This window comes from Siphateles boraxobius, unplaced genomic scaffold (assembly GCF_051911475.1).
Source record: "Siphateles boraxobius isolate OS27281-9 unplaced genomic scaffold, OSU_SipBor_1 68, whole genome shotgun sequence".
In the NCBI taxonomy this organism is placed as follows: Eukaryota; Metazoa; Chordata; class Actinopteri; order Cypriniformes; family Leuciscidae; genus Siphateles; species Siphateles boraxobius.
In genome coordinates this window covers 5,695,001-5,713,753 of record NW_027509195.1, presented here as the reverse complement: position 1 = coordinate 5,713,753, position 18,753 = coordinate 5,695,001, and the positions used below count along the sequence as shown (strand labels likewise).

The 18,753-nt window shown below is 39.3% G+C and overlaps 1 protein-coding gene across 6 annotated transcripts in view; it reads right to left on the bottom strand.

The window, feature by feature from the left end:
* myt1b (myelin transcription factor 1b) overlaps positions 1-18,753 on the bottom strand; it is a 126,837-nt gene that overhangs the window by 24,252 nt on the left and 83,832 nt on the right. For 4 of the 6 annotated variants that reach the window (XM_077214254.1, XM_077214255.1, XM_077214256.1 and 1 more), the window contains exons 3-5: positions 6,366-6,466; positions 2,003-2,057; positions 640-670 (exon numbers count right to left, since the gene is read on the bottom strand). In XM_077214254.1, the coding sequence (XP_077070369.1) occupies positions 640-670; positions 2,003-2,057; positions 6,366-6,466 (187 nt within the window). Of the gene's footprint in view, positions 1-639; positions 671-2,002; positions 2,058-6,365; positions 6,467-13,956; positions 14,135-18,753 lie in introns of those variants that run through there. The other 2 variants (XM_077214259.1, XM_077214258.1) reach the window with 2 other exon arrangements.

The following is an 18,753-nucleotide window of genomic DNA, read 5'->3' as shown; positions in this document are numbered from 1 at the left end:
ATATATATATATATATATATATATATATATATATATATATATATATATATATATATACAGCTAGATACGTGGCATATCATGTCTTGAAGCATTTATAATTCTGTTCTACTGCAGTATGAAAGGATCTTTCAGTCATCTTTTGAGCAGAGCTCTATTTAAGATCTGTGGCAGAAATGGCCGTGAGCAGCTTCAGTGACCCTGGCGGCTAGCGAGTGTGTTTGATACCGTTATAAATTCCACTCTTGTAAACTTCATAGTGCACTTGACAGTGAAATGAGCTGAGAATATAAGGCTCTCATATCCCTTCCTCACACACAGATGTGGTATTGTTGGGTCTATAGGTATAAACTACCAGACACTAGTTGAAACAAATGCTTATCAGGCAAACAAAAAGGACGCATAAATAACCTTGGGACTCCTCGCATTTATTAGATTTCTATTGCTGTCAGTCATTTTGTTGATGATAATTATTTGAAAATGAGTTTGTTACATTAAAATGGATTTTGTTTTTATAGCGGCGTGCATTGTGAGTCAAATAATGTCAAAACATGATCAAACATGGATTTAAAAACAAAGAAAAAATTACTGCAGAAGAAAGAAAAATGGCATATTTAACTTTGCAGAACTAATCTGTCTTACCTCAGCTCCTGTCCAACAATCTCAGAGGGAACTGCAGAGGGAAAGACAAGGAACAGAAAAATAAGCTGAAAAATCTAAAGCTGCAAATAATTGCATAGAACCGCAATCAATAAATCACAAATATATACAGACCCCAGGAGGCCATATGCAGTAACATTCATGACTACATTACCAAGAAGAAACACACACACACATACACACACACACACACACACACACACACACACACACACACACACACACACACACACACACACACACACACACACACACACACACACACACACACACACACACATACACATACACACACACACAGTACATATACATACATATACACAAACACCTGAGTCAGCCAGAACATCGAGCCTTGATGATGAAAAAAGAGTACAATATGCACGAATCAGCACGAAAATATGATTAATTTTCCCAGTTCAGATTAGTGGTGAAATCAGAGCTTAACTGCAGACGGTTAAAAAAAAAAAGCCTCTCTCTAATCAATTTATTTGAAAACAATATAAACAGTCAAAGAAAAATCATGCAAAGAAGGAATGATTGGAATAATTTTGGCTTCAAAGAAATGTTTGGGGTTTAACGTGTTTAGCATTTCAACTTGTCCCTTTACATGACCATGTAAAATGCTAACATTCGCATTATTTGCATCAGGATACAAGAAATGAATGTGACGCCACTATTTCTCTAGTACAATAAGTACAATAGTGTGGAATTTTTGCATTTTATATTGAAACTCCACCAACAGAAATGAATAATTCATAACCAGAAGTTCATCTGACGGTCATTCTGCTAAAAGGATGACTTACAGCTCAAATAACACACATTTTTGTATGTCTGAATTAATTTTCTTTACCGTTCCTGGATGCCTTAACCTGTAGACTTTCATTGCATGCATATTATTAAACACTATTTTTATAAGCTGAGAGATGAGTCAGAATTACTGTTGGTGTTATTTGACACAGTATTCACAGATGCTGTCCATAGAGCTGAACTTTTATTGAACCCATATCATTCCTCTAGAAACAAAGAGTGGGGTAATCTGGTCATGCATATGAAATTGTAATATTTCAAAGCATTTCTTTAACTTTCGACATTCCATTTGGTTGAATGCTCTTCTCACTCACAAAGCTCTATTTAAACTTACTGAATGCTACATAGTGAATAGTATTTTCTTGCAAAAGGACCTCTAGAGACTTCAACAGGAGGATTATTTGAGGGAAGATAATATTAGATATGCCTAGAGTGAACATATAAGACATGCTCAGCTGACCAGTGAAATAAATGAGTTTTAGAGGTGAGAGAAAAAGAGAAAGACAGAGCGAGAGCAAGAGAGAGAGGGTTCACTGACCTCTTCCTGCTTTGGACCGTGTGCGAGTGCGCTTGTCGTCAGTATCCAAACTCATCTGTCAGAGAGAAAAGGAGAGAGTTAAGACTACAATGATAGATGGAGGAGAAACAGAGAGAGAGATAGCGCACACACACACACACACACACACACACACACACACACACACACACACACACACACACACACACACACACACACACACACACACACACACACACACACACACACACACACACACACACACACACACACACCATACATTCAGGTTAATGAAATCATGAATAATGTATAAAAAACACATTTCCATAGTGTAAATACTCACTGGGAGCACTATTTCTCTTTTATACTGCAAACACTAACATAGAAACATAGATCAACAGAGAGATGGATAAACAGACAAAGAAGCCAGAATGACAGATGGACAGACAGAAAGAAAATACAGAAAAAAATCAGACAGAGAGATATAGATAGATAGATTGATAGATAGATAGATGAACGACGGACAGACAGACAGATAGACAAACAGATAAACAAACAGATAGACGGATAGACAGACAGACAGACAGATAGACAAACAGATAAACAAACAGATAGACGGATAGACAGACAGACAGATAGATAGATAGATAGCTGAATGAACGACGGACAGACAGACAGACAGACAGACAGACAGACAGACAGACAGACAGACAGACAGACAGACAGACAGACAGACAGACAAATAGATAGATAGAGAGACAAACAGACAGACAAATGGATAGACAGACAGATAGATAGATAGATAGATAGATAGATAGATAGATAGATAGATAGATAGATAGATAGATAGATAGATAGATAGATAGATAGATAGATAGATAGATAGATAGATAGATAGATAGATAGATAGATAGATAGAAAAATGAACAACGGACAGACAGACAAGCCCGATCTCATGAAAGTGCGTATCTATACAACGAATGTTATTTCTCGTGCCATTTATACGGCAAAAATAGTATGCTACGCAGTTTTCGCCTGCATATGATACGCACTTTATGGCGTGTAATACGCACGCACTCCACACCCCTAATCCTACCCAAGGGGTTTTCAGTGCGTAGCATATGCACACTAAAACTATTTTTGCCGTATAAATGGCACGAGAAATAACATTCGTAGTATAGATATGCACTTTATTGAGATTGTGTTGGACAGACAGACAAACAGATAGATAGATAGATTGATAGATAGATAGATTGATAGATAGATAGATAGATAGATAGATAGATAGATAGATAGACAGACAGACAGACAGACAGATAGACAGATCGAAAAATGAACGACAGACAGACAGACATATAGATAAATAGACAGACAGACAGACAGACAGATAGATAGATAGATAGATAGATAGATAGATAGATAGATAGATAGATAGATAGATAGATAGATAGATAGATAGAAAAATGAACGACAGATTAAATAAAAATAACGGTTAAATTGCAGTACATTTTTACCCCTCCTAACCTTTATGTACCCATCATCAGCGTATAAATGACTGGCCCTGAACAATAAATGTGATTGGACGGACAGAGACAGACATCAGTGCATGGCATTTGCCAGAGGAGCGTTCACGGCCTCATGGCAAGCTCGAGTGCCAATTACAATAGCAATATTAACTGCAGCGATAGAAATAACACAAACACAGGCACTCCAAATCACTGTAATTCCTCCCGCACAGAGTCCCCGATCGCTACACTTGCTGCGCTTTCTGGCACAAAAGGAGCAGGTGTCAATCCCTCTCAGTCTCGCTCACACACACACACACACACACACACACACACACACACACACACACACACACACACAGACGCAGGGAAGTCTGCTCACTGTAAAGCCATTGGATCTTTTCTGCCGGCACAATGGCGCCATTAGCTTTAATTACTTTACTGCGATTTAAATGGAACGGAATCCTTGAAAATCCACGAAACTCTCTCCTTTTGACCCTCCGTGAGCGCTGCTCACCCCGCTCCCAGCTGCCGCCTTTAATACAGCGCTGGAGCTGGCAAGGGCACACTGCACTTTCACAGAGGAGTTTCTCTTTCACACGCTCCCTTTCTCTTTCTTTTTCATCCCTGCGCACTCTCTCTGGCAGTGCCACTTCCTGTTGATTACCGACTTTTCAGCACTGGCGGATAATGACTGTGTTGTGTTGCATTTGAGGGAGTTTGCGTATGGGGCGATGAAAGTTGGCTGTGTGTGTGTGTGTGTGTGAGAGAGTGTATCCGGGCAGACAGGTGCACAGAGTCTCTCTTCCTCTCTCAGGGGTGTTTTGATCACAAGCACACATGTGCTTGAGCAACAAGCCGGCTTTTTGTGCGCTGATACTCTGAGCTCGACTTGTCAGCCTGGGAGGAAAGTTTTCTCACATAGATGATCAAATAGAGACGGCGGACTCAAACACTGAGCGTTGTGTTCGTGCGAGCGTGTATGCGGTTCGCCCATCTGCGAGTCTTCTATGCCCTCTCTGTATCTCTCGAAACAAGCTTTGTAACTTTCTGACCCCAAGCACAAAAGCCAGGGGCAGATGCGTGTCGTTTTTATTCTTTACCCACTGTAGCTTCCTCTAGTCTCTCATTGCTGTCTACTCAGTGTCAACACATGAATCAAACAGGCCGTGAGGGAGCCCGCACGGCTTTCATGTTTGTGTAACCATAGCTACGCATCTCTTTCTAATAGGTGAGCGCATCAGAGTTTGCATTCCGTTTTCAAATTCCACCTCATTAAATCTGCATGTTTGTGCGAAGGTGTTTGTGATGAGCAAGACAGTGTCATCTTTCTTTCGTAATATCATTCAAAGGCCTTTTAATATTTTCAAACCTGTCCTTTCCCCTGCGTTTTTAATTGCGGCTGTTGGCATGAGAAATGAGAGTGATTGTGAGAAGGAGGGAGAACTGGAAAAGGAGCATGGGGACGGCGAAATGAGCGAAAAATTTTGGCAGAAAAATGCGAACGCTAAGATAAAGCCAACATATTTTTTTGCCACTTAGAGTGGGAGAACGTCCGTGCATATCCCTTCTGGCTGTGTGCTACATTATTAATTGTGTCCCTCTCTTCTCCATACAAGCGGACGGAGTCGCTCCTTCGTGCTCTTCTGACAGCTCTATGTAAATTGCTGGCTGGGGGCAATGACTTCACAAAGAAGGTCACCCCTCCTCCTCTGGTGCGCATAAATGAGCCTTTTATTCATTTTCGCATTTACAAGAAGAGGACGCAACCAGGCCCGGCGTGGCAACCATTGCTGGAGTGACAGGACTACTGACATCTCCAAAATTACCTGTGGAAAGCACCGGCCAATTAAAGAAGGCCAATGCGGTCGCCAAGGAGATCTGAGCCATCCATCAGGGGAACAGAGTTAACATGCACTCTCACGGCCTGATCGACAACCGAGAGAGATTTATGTTTGTGTATGTGTGTATAAACGCACACTTGTGTTGCTCGTCTCACTTTTTGTGGTAAAAAAGTGATAGCTTTTGTGGTAGCTTGAGAATAAGCTCGGCTCTGATGACTTTGCACACAGTTGGATGACGCTGATCAGTCGGAGTTTGGTATTATCTAATTGGATGCTCTTAAAAGCACTGCCTGCAACTGCAACCCTTTAAACATTTCAAATTAGATCGATAAATCAATCGCTTCAGATGAACTCTTTCCATCAGAGTGGAGAAAAAAAACACATTTATGGGCCCACGGGAGAGAGCGAAGACTCTCTTACTCTTGTTTTTTTTCTCTCTCTCCATTAGAAATCTCTTCCAGTGCATTTCCCAATGCAGAAGTGAAAGAGATAGATGGTTGGAAATGTGGTCTGTTCCAAATAAAAAGCATGCAGAAGAAAGAGTGAAAGAGGAGGAAAAGGGATGCATCCACTTAAAGCCAAAAACACACACCTAAGCAGAAAAGGGAAGGAGGGGGGGGGGGGGGGGGGGGCTTTCTTTTATGTTGATGAAAGATAGCAAACAAAAGCAGCTCAAGGACATCCCCTGCTTTCAAACCTCTCCAGTTTTCCTAAATAATGCAAGAAAGCTCTAAAAACTAAATTAGGTTGAGTCGAACAGCCCAATTCTTCATAATTACGGGGGGCGGGACACTTTAAAATCTCAGCTCATTCAGAGGAGGGGTTAGGTTGCTCTGCCAAAACCCATTCTAGGTCAAGCTGCCATGAACTGCGCACGTCGCCGTAATACAACGCTGACTTCCTTTCATAGTGTGCTGACAGACAGAACTGATGAATGTCATAAAAGTATAGCCCTCTTTCGCCTCTAATTGTGCCAACTTGGCAGGAAGTCCACGTTTCCGCGTTGCGATTGGCTGAGGGCATCGAGCAACTCACTTTGATTGGTCGGCTCTGCAGTCTGAGAGAGGGCCGGCAGCGGCTGATCTTGTCTCCTCGCGTCCAGCGCTGGTTCAGGAGTTTCCCCCGGTACTCATTTTCTGTTTGAGAAGAGAGGGAGAGAGAGAGAGAAAGCAATAAATGAAAATGAAAAAAAAAAATGAAAATGAAGGGAAAAGACAATCACGTCAGCATCTGCGCTGGCAGTTGGAAGAGTTTTTGCGGAGCGAGGCCAAAGGAGTGTTCGGTTCGAAACGCTGTAACAGACTGATTCAGCAGTGAAACGGCCAGATCATCTCATCACCTGTCCACCTGCATCTGAAACCAGCAGCCTCAGCACACGAAACACAACCCCCTCCATCCTAACAGCAAGACACACACTCACAAGCTAGACTTCATGCCTCCCCCCAAAAAAATATTTTCATTTTAATTCAGAAATTAAAAACTGTAAAAAATTAAACTATAAACAGTTGCCTTGTCACTGATCCACATATAGACTATAGAAAAAAAGTGATATTTGTCTTTGAGTGTAAATGCATTAACTAATATAATATATTGACAGCACTATGTATTTATGTGTTGACTGAAAGGTGCTTAATGTCATACGTGTGAAGTGCCAGTTTGACAGGTCCTGATGGGGGCTGGGCCATTTACACATCTGACCTATGCACTTCTAATTAAAGAGAGGCGAGAACTAAAATAAAAAAAACTCACTCGCACATACGCGCATGCATATGCATGCTAAAGCACCCCAGCTGGAAGCTCTGTCAGTCTGCTATTAGAATCAATCACTTTTGTGCATTTTTATTGAGCTTTTAGCAGGCAGGAGTGTAAGAGAAGGGAGTGGTCGCAAAGACAGAACTGTGCTGGGGGAGGGAATTTGGTCAGTAAATAATGAATCAACCATAAATCAGATTTTTCCCCTCCTCCTTTCTTTTTTTTCATCAGGGTAATAGTCCATCTCTCCATAAACCAGCAACCCAACCCCCATCTGGCACACACATGATAAAAAGATAAAAGAATGTCCCAATAAAATCGGATCCCCTTTCTTTTGCTTGTGCTATCAAATGCAGGGCGTATTAAAATAATCACTATATTCATCAGTGTGCACGAATCAGCCATTGTTCATGAAATCTCACAGCTGACATCCCGGTTCATAACTCGCTTTTGTTTAGCTGTCAACAACTGCAGGCAACAAACTCTTAAAAGTTACGTGAGAAAATCTTCTGTGGATTTCAACGTTCGAAACAGATAAAAACATATTCTAACCCTTCAAGCTTTGCCTTTGAGATGATCAGAGGACATCAGAGAACTTTGTGTTGTATCACGAATATCTTGAATATCTCTGTCAAGCCTAAAAGTCATATAAAAAATGTTTGTGTGTTGAGTAAAAATTATTTATGTGAAAGTTCTTTCAATATGTTTAATATATATATATATATATATATATATATATATATATATATATATATATATATATATATATATAAGAGCCAGTTTGACAGGTCCTAACACACTTTAATTTATATACATTTAAAAAATGGTCTTTAAATTTTTTTAGTTCATGTGCCAATTTGTTTATATCTTAATACTTCTTGAAGCCATTGTTCCTTCCATTTGCAGTTTTAAAGAATTTGGGTTCTTTTATCAGAGGAATCATCGTCTCTATAATAACTTCTGTTTTCACTTTTGGTGTATTGTAGTAAGAGGTAAGAAACATCAGCCATTCTCCTTTTGCCTCTTCTGCTCTCGCCTGTGTCATTTCTTTTACTTTCCTCTCTTTACCTTTATCTCAATCTGGTGTTTTCTTCCTTTAAAGGAGGCTTCCATCTGTTTCTTATTGGGCACTAAAACTCACCGAGAGAGAGAGAGAGAGAGAGAGAGAGAGAGAGAGAGAGAGAGAGAGAGAGAGAGAGAGAGAGAGAGAGAGAGAGAGAGAGAGAGAGAGAGAGAGCGAGCGAAAGAGAAAGAGTTTGCTGTCAGTAAAAGAGAAGCCTTTAAACATGCCGAGCTTCTGACTCTGTCTCTCTCACTTCCCCCTCTAACATCTGCCCTTCTCTCTTAGCAAGCACAAAATAAACAAAGCAGGCAGATCTGATTTGCCTCCTAAAACTCAGCGCAGCAGCAACAACAACCCAGAAAAAGACAGGCAGGATGCCAGTCATCAGAGTTAGAAAGCTGTAGGGCATTGTCAGTAAAAGCATTTCCAATGCCCCTTACACACACACTCCCACGCCGGCACGGAACAAAACGCTTATTTATCAACTTTCAGCCCTCTTCTAAAAAGTGACTACAACAGCACTACTGTGCATCCTTCCCCCCCAACGCTCTCTAGCTTTTCCTCGTTCTACAAATTTCAAGCCAAATAAACAGAACCGCGAGGCGCAAAGGGCTCTTTAAAATCTCACCATAAACCCGGGCCGTATAGCCGACTCCACACTTTCCAGACTTCTGAAATGACACAGCCTCAATAATCCACCCCCTCTATAACCTTGATGGCTCAGGTGCCACTCATTCTAAAGGGAAAGGCAACATTAATAAAGTAAAGCAGTTCATCATTACAGATTGGTTGGAGAGACTTTTATCTGATTGGCTCCTGTGAATGTTCACTTTAAAGTATTACGCTACAAGAGGAACAAGAGATTAATAAATGATCTGTGATAGTTGTGCTACTGCGAGACAGTCAAAGGAGACAGAGATGAGTGTAAACAAATCAAGAAAATCATGTCATGCAGCTGAAATCCATCATAGTGATGCCGAGTTGTCTGAGACAGGCATAAATCCATAGTTTAGATTAAATAGGAATGGATGCCTTCACGGTAATCCACGGGTGACACATCTGCACTCTCTGCTCCAGTTAAGCAGGATTTAACTTCAACTTTGTGATTAGAGAACAAGCAGAAAGCTCTTAGCAAGAGCAAAGGTGAAAGAATAACGCTAGCCTGTGAGACACACTCAAACCTAATTATTATAAATAAAATAAAAAACAATACCAGCAAAATACATTTAACATTTGTGGTGCATTCATTATATTATTCTTTTCAGGAGATTACAAAAATCGACTTGTGCCTGAGAGTCAGCAGCAAGTAATAAAATTAGATTCTCCATGTCAAAACGAGTCAAAGTGCCTTTGAGAGCTACGGGCTCTCGTTTTTTTTCTTTATGACACACCACGGAAAACACCATGACAACCACGAGCAGCAGAAAGAGGCCAACTCAGAGAGTGACTCTGCGTTAAAGGAGCAATGGCAGAATTCGCCTTTGTCTGGGCTTCTTAAATACACAGACAAGCTCTCAAGGATGTGTACAAGTTAAGAGGTTAAATATCAATGTTCTTTAAAGCTTCTGTTTAGGTGTGCTTCCAGTCCTCTGGAAACTCAGTAACTTGATTCTAAAATGATTTGTTCAGATATGTTCAGTGCCTCTAGGCTGCATCCGAAATCGCATACTACATAAACTCATACTATAAAGAACATACTTTTTTAGTAGTAAATATTTGTTCAAAATAAGTACCTAAGATACCTGTGATTTTGGACTCAGCCTAGATATTTGTGCAAGTCTTTGGTGTCCAATGAGTGCGTCATTGAATCATTCACTCAACAGATTATTTTAAAACCCAAAATCTCCAGAAATAAATGTTTTAACATCATATGCGTGACTTACATGAATAAAGTGAATGAACAAGATATCTTAGTTTACTCAGTGTCAGAGATGTCTCATTCACAGGGACAGTTCACCCCTCTGCTGAACACAAAAGAAGATATTTTGAAGAATGTTGGTAACCAAAAAGTTGACCATAGCCATTGACTTCCATAGCAGGAAAAATAAAATACTATAGAAAGTGAAAGGGTGCCGTCAACTGTCTGGTTACCAACATTCTTCTAAATATCTTCTTTTGTGTTCAGCAGAAGAAAGAAACTCATACAGGTTTACAACAACAGGAGGGTGAGTAAATGATGACATAATTTTCATTTTTGGGTGAACTATCCCTTTAAAACTCGTCTCGTTCATTCAAACGCGCGTGTTCGTTCAGGAGGTCCAACCAATGATTTTGCTTCTTCACATCCCGGGCTCGAATGACATTTTTATTGCCATAGTCAAATTTTAAAGGCAGGAAAGGCTTAAAAAAAGAAACTAAATGTAGGCTAAATAAGGACATGTGGGCGACCGAGAGGGATTCTTAAAATATTTGTTATAAACACCGAACTTTAAAAGCAGGAAACCACAGTTACCCAAAACTTAAGTGAATTACATGTAAATCAGCACACGTGAGTGAACGAGAACGATTCGTTCAAAACACCGAACGAAACAATGGCGCGGTTTTCGCAAAAGACTAAAACAGCACAAACATGCATTCTAAATCACCGATCAATTCAGCTGCACGCAATTCAGTGTTTCAAGGCTTAAAGGCTGCTCTAAATGGCACCTTTCTTCACTAATGATAGGGGCGACCCTGACCCTCGGCCCCAGTGGCGTGGCTTTCTGCTGTGCTCTGAATGAGAAGAGCGCAATTTGGCCCAGCTGCTCCATTCCACATGTTTATTACTCTCTCCTCTCCGGCAAATCCGTGGCACCTGCTGCAACACTGCATGCATCTTTATTTTCCCCCACTTTCATATCACTAGTTTCCTGTCCTATGGACTGAGCGATAAACAAGCGCCTATTTCGAGCGTTTAGCGCCTTTTTGGACAACCAAAATGAGCATATGGGTTGGTATATCGCAAACCCCCCCTGTTTGAATATGATAGGAATTAATCCGCGGATAAGATTAAACGGCGATCTGTGAAGACACAGATTTCATGATGCGGGTGAAAAGAGCGTCTGCGTGCACCAGATGATCCGCTATAGTATCATTTGTATATAAGACTGAGCACATTGTTCGGTTATATATAAACTGACAGAAATAATTGAGAAAACTTGAAAGGATTCCCCCCACCGCACAGATAGCAGCATGATATTTGATTAAACTCTGGAGGTTACTGACGACTGCGCAATTCTGCGCAATTTCCGCAAACAGATAGATAGGATCTTGTGAAAGTTATTACAAAACCAGTTTCTAGGCAAGCGAGATAAAATAAACGACTGCATGAATCAATTTTGCGCTCAGGTGACCTTTATTGTTCTCAGTGCTGAATATCGTGAAGTGGATGACGCCAAAATGCGATAGGTTACCAACACAACATTAGCAGCAATATTTGTCAGTTGATAGGCTACATGTTAGGGGATGCAAGTGTTGTAGTACTTTTTTCGCTATATTTCTCAAAGCTTTGATATATTTTCATTCAAATTAGTTGAGGAATCTACAACTTATCTCAAATGCCAGGGCAAATTGTATAACAGAAAACAAAGGAATTTTAAATTTAGTGCATGCATTTACTGTGGTGGTAATCAAATGTAGGCCACTCTCGTTTTATAAAAATGTTAATTCACAGTGGAAAACATTTTAATTAAAATCAGCAATTAAAAAAAAACAGTGTTAATCACTCTCAAAATGTAGCGTACATTGTATCATCTTCTCTTTGCGGGTTCAGTTGAAGTATGATGGGAAGTGTTACAAGCCTCAAAGTTTGCTCTGCCATGTTATTTTTATGAGCAAATCTATATCAAATTAATAAAGATAACCTGTTGATTCAGATGACAGTATCAATGTGAAAGTTTTTCATTTAACATCCATTAACCCATCAAATTATAAAACAGAGATGAAATTTCCCTTATTTTTTGAACCCGTAACTCCTTTATATTGTGACTTACAACTTCTATCATCACCTCATGAGGGCAGTGCTTATGGTTATTTCACCCCTGTAGCTCATTTAATTAGTTAAACTGATGGTGTTACACATCAGCCTGTTGTACAACACTCCCGGTTCTCCTCTACACCACTGATAGTGGAATTACTGGCTGCCATTGAGAAGCCTCAGACGACGAGAAGTTAGAAACACTTAAAGCTCACTAACTTCAGTTACTTTTTATATCATTAGTCTTCTGGCTCTAGGACATAAATATATAACATGTATAACAAAAAACAATAATAATGAAATCATTATTAAAAAAAAATAATAATGATCACATCTGACTCCCAGATAACACACATTCACGTTCACTACGTCCACCATCTTGGTTGCAGGTGCTTTGATATTATACTTAATACAATAGTGAATGACTAACACATCAGCCGGAATACTGAGCAATATGAGACACAGACACATTAATCACTCATTAGAAATTAACAAGGGCGGGGATGGATGCAGAGAACGGGCGTTATTGCTTCAACTCTCATGACTTTTCTTCTGCGCATCTCACCAGGGGCGGTTGACATTTAAAGAGAGCATCTCTCCACTCTGTTTTCTGCAGCAGAAAATCAAATGGCCACCCCTCCTTCTTCTTCTTCTTCTTCTTCCACGCCATTCGTGCACTCGGCCGGGAGTCCTGCGCTACGCCCATTGTTCGACCTTAATTACACAGAACCATATGGAAGCAACTCCGTATGTGTGCCAAAAAGATGGAGATTTTATACAACTATATGACAGTGAGCACTTACAGTGCGATCACGCCGAACCCAGGCGAACATATCAATCGGAAAAATTATAAACACACAAGCACATACACGCGATAAAGTGGATTAGGAAATAAACAGTTTTGACTAATGCACGCCGCGCGCATTAATCAGTAGGCTATTTATGCGCGAGAATAAGAAGTCAGATATGGAATATTGACACGGCATTCCCGATTAATCTCGAGGATCAAACCAAAGTGAGAAAACAAATAGGCATCGCTACGTTTGTACAAGAGCGCCATATCTGACTGTTTCTCCATCACTTTTACCATGTCAACTCCGCTGGAGCCTCTTCTAGCAGGGAAGCATGGACACACTTACACTATCCTTTCCGAAACAGACCCGCTTGCACGAACTATAAGCAAACATCTTACTTCAAAGATGATAAAAATCAATCGTCGATCAAACAAGTGCGATGAGGATAAAATATAAAAATAAAGCGGCACCCTTCAGAGTAAAAGCCATTAACCTTGATCGCTAGGGCATCTCGGAATGGGATGATCTAGATATGTAGTCTACATTCTTGGCTAGAACATGATATAATAATACAGCGTGACACATTTATAATATCTTTTAACAACTCAACCCATGACTCTAAACCATGAGTTCAGAAACATATCTCAAAGATCCCCCAAACGTGAGGGATTTTTTTTTTTGGTTATCAACAAAAAGAACCAAAACTATTTTTATTTCACATGTAAAGCCAAATGTCATGATCATGATTACCTGAGTGGGGAAAAATAATCCCGAAAGCTGCTCCGACAGACGCTTCTCTTGTCTTCGACGTGTATATTCAGTACGCTGTAAGACAGTTTGGGTTAAAATATCCCATTTATAGATTTTTCTAAAAGAAAACTAAACTCTACTTCAGTAGTATCCCGATAGATTCAGTGACAGCGGGGAAGAGACTCGGCTCTTCGCTGTTGCTGCTACGGACGAGCGAGGATCCAGAACGGGGCGGTATGAACGCTACTTGTTTGTAAGCAAAAACATGGCTTCATTTGCCTTTGTCAGCGAGAAAACGTAATATTGACTTACCTTTCCCTCATGAGCCATTGTCCCCCACCTCCTCCCTCCGCCCTTTGCCATGACATCACGAAAGCTGTAGTAAAACCTACAACATCGATGGGCTGGGCTTTGAATATCCCCCCGCAATAACTCAACGGGCATGTGTACAGCCATGCACACTCTATTTCATACTCTTGTCTTTCTCAGTGCACACACACACACACACACACACACACACACACACACACACACACACACACACACACACACACACACACACACACACACACACACACACACACACACACACACACACGATCCCTCTCTCTAACACCCACACCCACGCTACAACTACAAGGGATTTATACAAGTTCTCCTTTGTGCCAGAAACAAGATAAATCATAAAGGTTGTTAAATGGTTCAGCAAAGAACCATATTGTTATCAAAGACCATGATAGCTCTCTATGGATATTGAGTCGGTTATGGTTCTTTCGAGATTAAAAACATTTTTGATATTACAATATATTCAGATCAGTAGCATATATTTGCTTCTCAACCCCTTGAAGCACCAGTATATATGGTTTTCAAAAGAACTAGAGAGTAAAAAGTTCTTAAAAAGGTTCTTCTGTCGTATATGCAAGCTTCATTTTCAAGAGTGACAGAAAAACGCTGGCGGATAAGTAATAGAACAAATGCGTGTTTAAAACATCAAATACCTCTTATAGTTCAGAGTGCGCGTCGGGTCGCTGTTACTTTAAATTCTAATAGCGTAAGCTGCTTATTTTACGCCCAGTGATTAATCTTTAATATTGCACAAAAGCATGCATATGTCGCTCTCCCTCCTGACTCTTTCCGAATGGTACTGTCCAGTGCAGTGATTCACACAACATTTACATTTACATTTCATGGTCAATGCCCCACTGGTAAAGTTGTATTAGTAAAGACTATTACACTATAATATATATATATATATATATATATATATATATATATATATATATATATATATATATATATATATATATATATGTGTGTGTGTGTGTGTGTGTGTGTGTGTGTGTGTGTGTGTGTGTGTGTGTGTTTGTGTGTGTGTGTGTGTGCTGCCAAAAGAGTAGGAGACAACAACAAATGGGAATTCAACACCGTACTGTCTTCTTCACTCAAAACATGTAACTTGGAATGACTCCTAAATGTTGCACACACCGCTGTTGTGCTTTGTTGTTTTGTAACCATTAGTGAAAATGACAACCATTCATTACAAGTCATTTGAGAATATTCTCCACAAATGCCACTCTTTATCTTCTGTCTCCATGCTGCACACGGGGGGAATTTTCAAAAAGCCAACCTTCGCCTTTCAGAAATTCTATTAAGTTCTTATCTCTTTGCGGCAGGCTCTTTTTTTGCTGTCCCATTGTTATGCATTGGAGCTGAAATCAATCACGAAGTGTCCACGCTGCATCAATATGATTTGAGTTGCCTCACTAACCGAGACACAATCCAATAAACAAAAGACAGAATAGAAACCATACCTAAAAAATAAGTTACACTCCCCTGCCATAAGTACTCAGAATGAGATTCACAGTAGCGAGAATGGGACACACCAACGCTATGACTGGGGCACACACGTGCGATTGCTTCTTCAGCGGTCGCAATGAAAACTTTGAGAATAAATGGTAAGAGTGAACACAGGGAGCACACGTTCAACATTTGCGCTCGGGCTTCAGGACCCCAGACAGCGCTTTGGCCCAGTACCATGGACAGCGACACGGAGGAAAAAGACACACTCTCTTTTGACAGAAACATTACGAATGTGATGTTTTAACAGAAATGCTGAAAGGTTAAACAAAATAATAAGATATGAGACATTGTGCAATCATGCGGAAAATAAGATACACATGCATTGATCAGTTATTCACAAACTTCCAACAGGGTCGACGTTTTAAGGGAATTATGTCAACAGTTTATTTAAAAAATATTTAAAAAAATATATGAATGTGCTGACGTGATGCATTCGACAGTCCTTATGTAATGTCGATGTACGATGTTCGTTCCGTTCCGAACTAAACTGCCAGTGTAAAATTAAATTTCTAAAATTAGAGAAATCACTGCTTATTCTGAATTTTTACAGAATGCAGATCTTTTTTTCTTGTTTGCAGATCAAAATGAATAGCCTAATACAAAAGCAGTACATCAAAAAGAAGATGTGTTTGATGAAATTACAAGAATGATGTATAAGAGGGAAGCGTATTAATAAACATGTTTAATAACATCTTTGTGAGGACGAATGGCAACAATTGGTCCTTAAATTCTAAGACTAAAATCTTTAGACACCGCACACTACATGACTTTAAAGACCGACTGAGTGCAACTGGAACAAACTCGGTCCGTTTGAGCATGATCAGTCGTAACAACCAAAAAACATTCATAATCTGACAGTCGTTAAGTGTGTCCCCAGTTTAAAGCGATTGCTATGTTTACCAGGCGTACTTTTACACTAGTCTATACTATGACTAAACTGTAATCTAACTTTTGAGGCCACTGAAATGCTTTATTATATCAAATAAGGGTATGCTGTAAAATGTTTTCAGTATTATGCATGCATTCATTTAACTTGACAATCATTTCTGTCGTTTAATTTTCAGTTTTAAGAGCTTATTTAAAAAAAAAAATCAAATTCAAAGTGGTTAAAAAGCAGGTATTTGTGCAGGTTATGACGTCGACACCACTTTTTCTTTACAAATTAAAAGCAGCAATTAAGCTTAACTTTTTGATTTGTTTACAGTGTAGTCAGAGTATTTGGGCCTATAACAATCACAGATGAAAAAACAACCCTGTAAAAAATATATATGATCAATAAGTTATGACGACATATGTTTTTACATTGCTTTAACTCATCAAAACCAGTTAAGCAATTTTTATTTTTTTTAGCTATACAAGAATCAACTCATTTAAATAGTTTAATGTAATTTTAATTGAAATGACTCAAACATCCAAGTTGATTGTACTTTTTTTTTGTTTACAGTGAACATACTTTTATAGCCCTCTTGAATGTTAGCCAGTTGTGTCAATTCAAAAAGTCACAACTCGATTAAAGCTGTTCAGTGTCATAAACAAATTGGTTTTAATTTCCTCAATATATCCAGAACTGTCAAATTGCGTTATAACTACACTGAAAACAATACACATTCTTTAACGCGGTGTGTCTCTAGAGCGCATTCAGGATGTGTGTAAATATTGCATAAGGGAGTCAGCTGAGAGAGTGGGCCGGAGGGCCCCAAACTCCGCGAATGGCCTTGACAGATGGAACAAGTTGAGCGACAACAACAGAAAGAAAGTTTGAATCCGCCTCTGAGCTGGTATTGTGTCCGCCACAGTCCCCCGGGAAACAAACCGCTCTTTGTCTAAACACTTCAACAGCTCTGAAGTAAAAAAAAAAAAAAAAAAAAAAAAAAAAAAAAAACGTCTAGACGAGGTTCCTGGAAATCATGATTTGTATAGATGTTCTATAGACCTCAATACCTACGACAAGATTTATAACAAATGGCTAAAGCGACATAAAGGGAATGATAAACTATAAAGCCTCACAATAGCGAGTGAAGCAAGACGAAATCTGATATGTTTTCCGATAAACACTACACTATTGCATGCGTTAAATCATTAAAAAACATCATTAAAAATAAATAGATAATTAAACGAATATATTTTGTTAACGAATATTAACATAAAAACACGGTTCATATAAGCTACAATAAATGCTTAGGCTAAACAATGCCAAATCTCGTAGGCTATAACAGAAGTCTAGCCAACTTTAGACACCTGTTAATCAAACCATTTTCTTCGTGTAGGCTACAGTTAAACAGCAAAATAGGAGACAGCGAAGTCTAACTGACCTAAAAAAGTCCCACACAGCTTCATGGTTGGGGCTCCGAGTTTCCCATAAGCGTCTGGCAAGTCCTGAGAAAGTAAACTTGAGTGGAAAAGTTGAGGACAACATTACTACAACTTCTCTTTGAAAAGAGCGAAGGAGGGGTGCCGGCTGACGTCAGAATCCTGCCCAGCCAATCAGAGACCAGCATGTGGGTAATTGTATCCTACCTCCGCAAAACTCTCAGCCAATCAAAACAATTGTCTTCAGTTCTCAACAACAAAGCCTTTAGAATGCCAACAGAAGGGACTACCGGCAGCTGTGCGCTTTCAGCTTATAAGGAGTTTCTCAACAATGCTAAGGCGGAAAAGCATGCAGTCACAAACTATATCACACTGCAGAATAGTTTTGGTGAATTTGACTATGAATATCTGTTCGTATTAAAACCGATATCTATTGTATTTTTTCCCCCTAATGTTTACTTGCATTTCCTATCGACATCTCTCTCTGAGATTCCAAGTTATCCCTAATTAAAAGTTCATTAAAATTATATTTAGGTTAATTTTCAGTGTCACAAGCACACACAGATCCACTCACACACATAGTCTACCAAATGGTTTCCTTATACTATTGATAGTTTTAAGCTTTCTCCCTAAATCCCCTGTGAATGACATTTAATCTGTCATTTAACAATAAAACAAATCTCTTTAACAATTATTCAACAACCTCGTCTGGTTACATTTTGTAAAATAACAGCATTTTTGCTGTAAGTATTTACATAAAGTGAGAGTGTGTCTCCTCAACTTTAAGCTTTGCAATTTATTTTTATTAAAACAAAAAAATACATTTACAACAGTATCAGTGAAGAGTTTGAGATGAAATATTAAACAAGCGATAAAGAAAAAAATGAAAATATCAAGGCAAATAAGGTATATATATATATATATATATATGTTACTGTG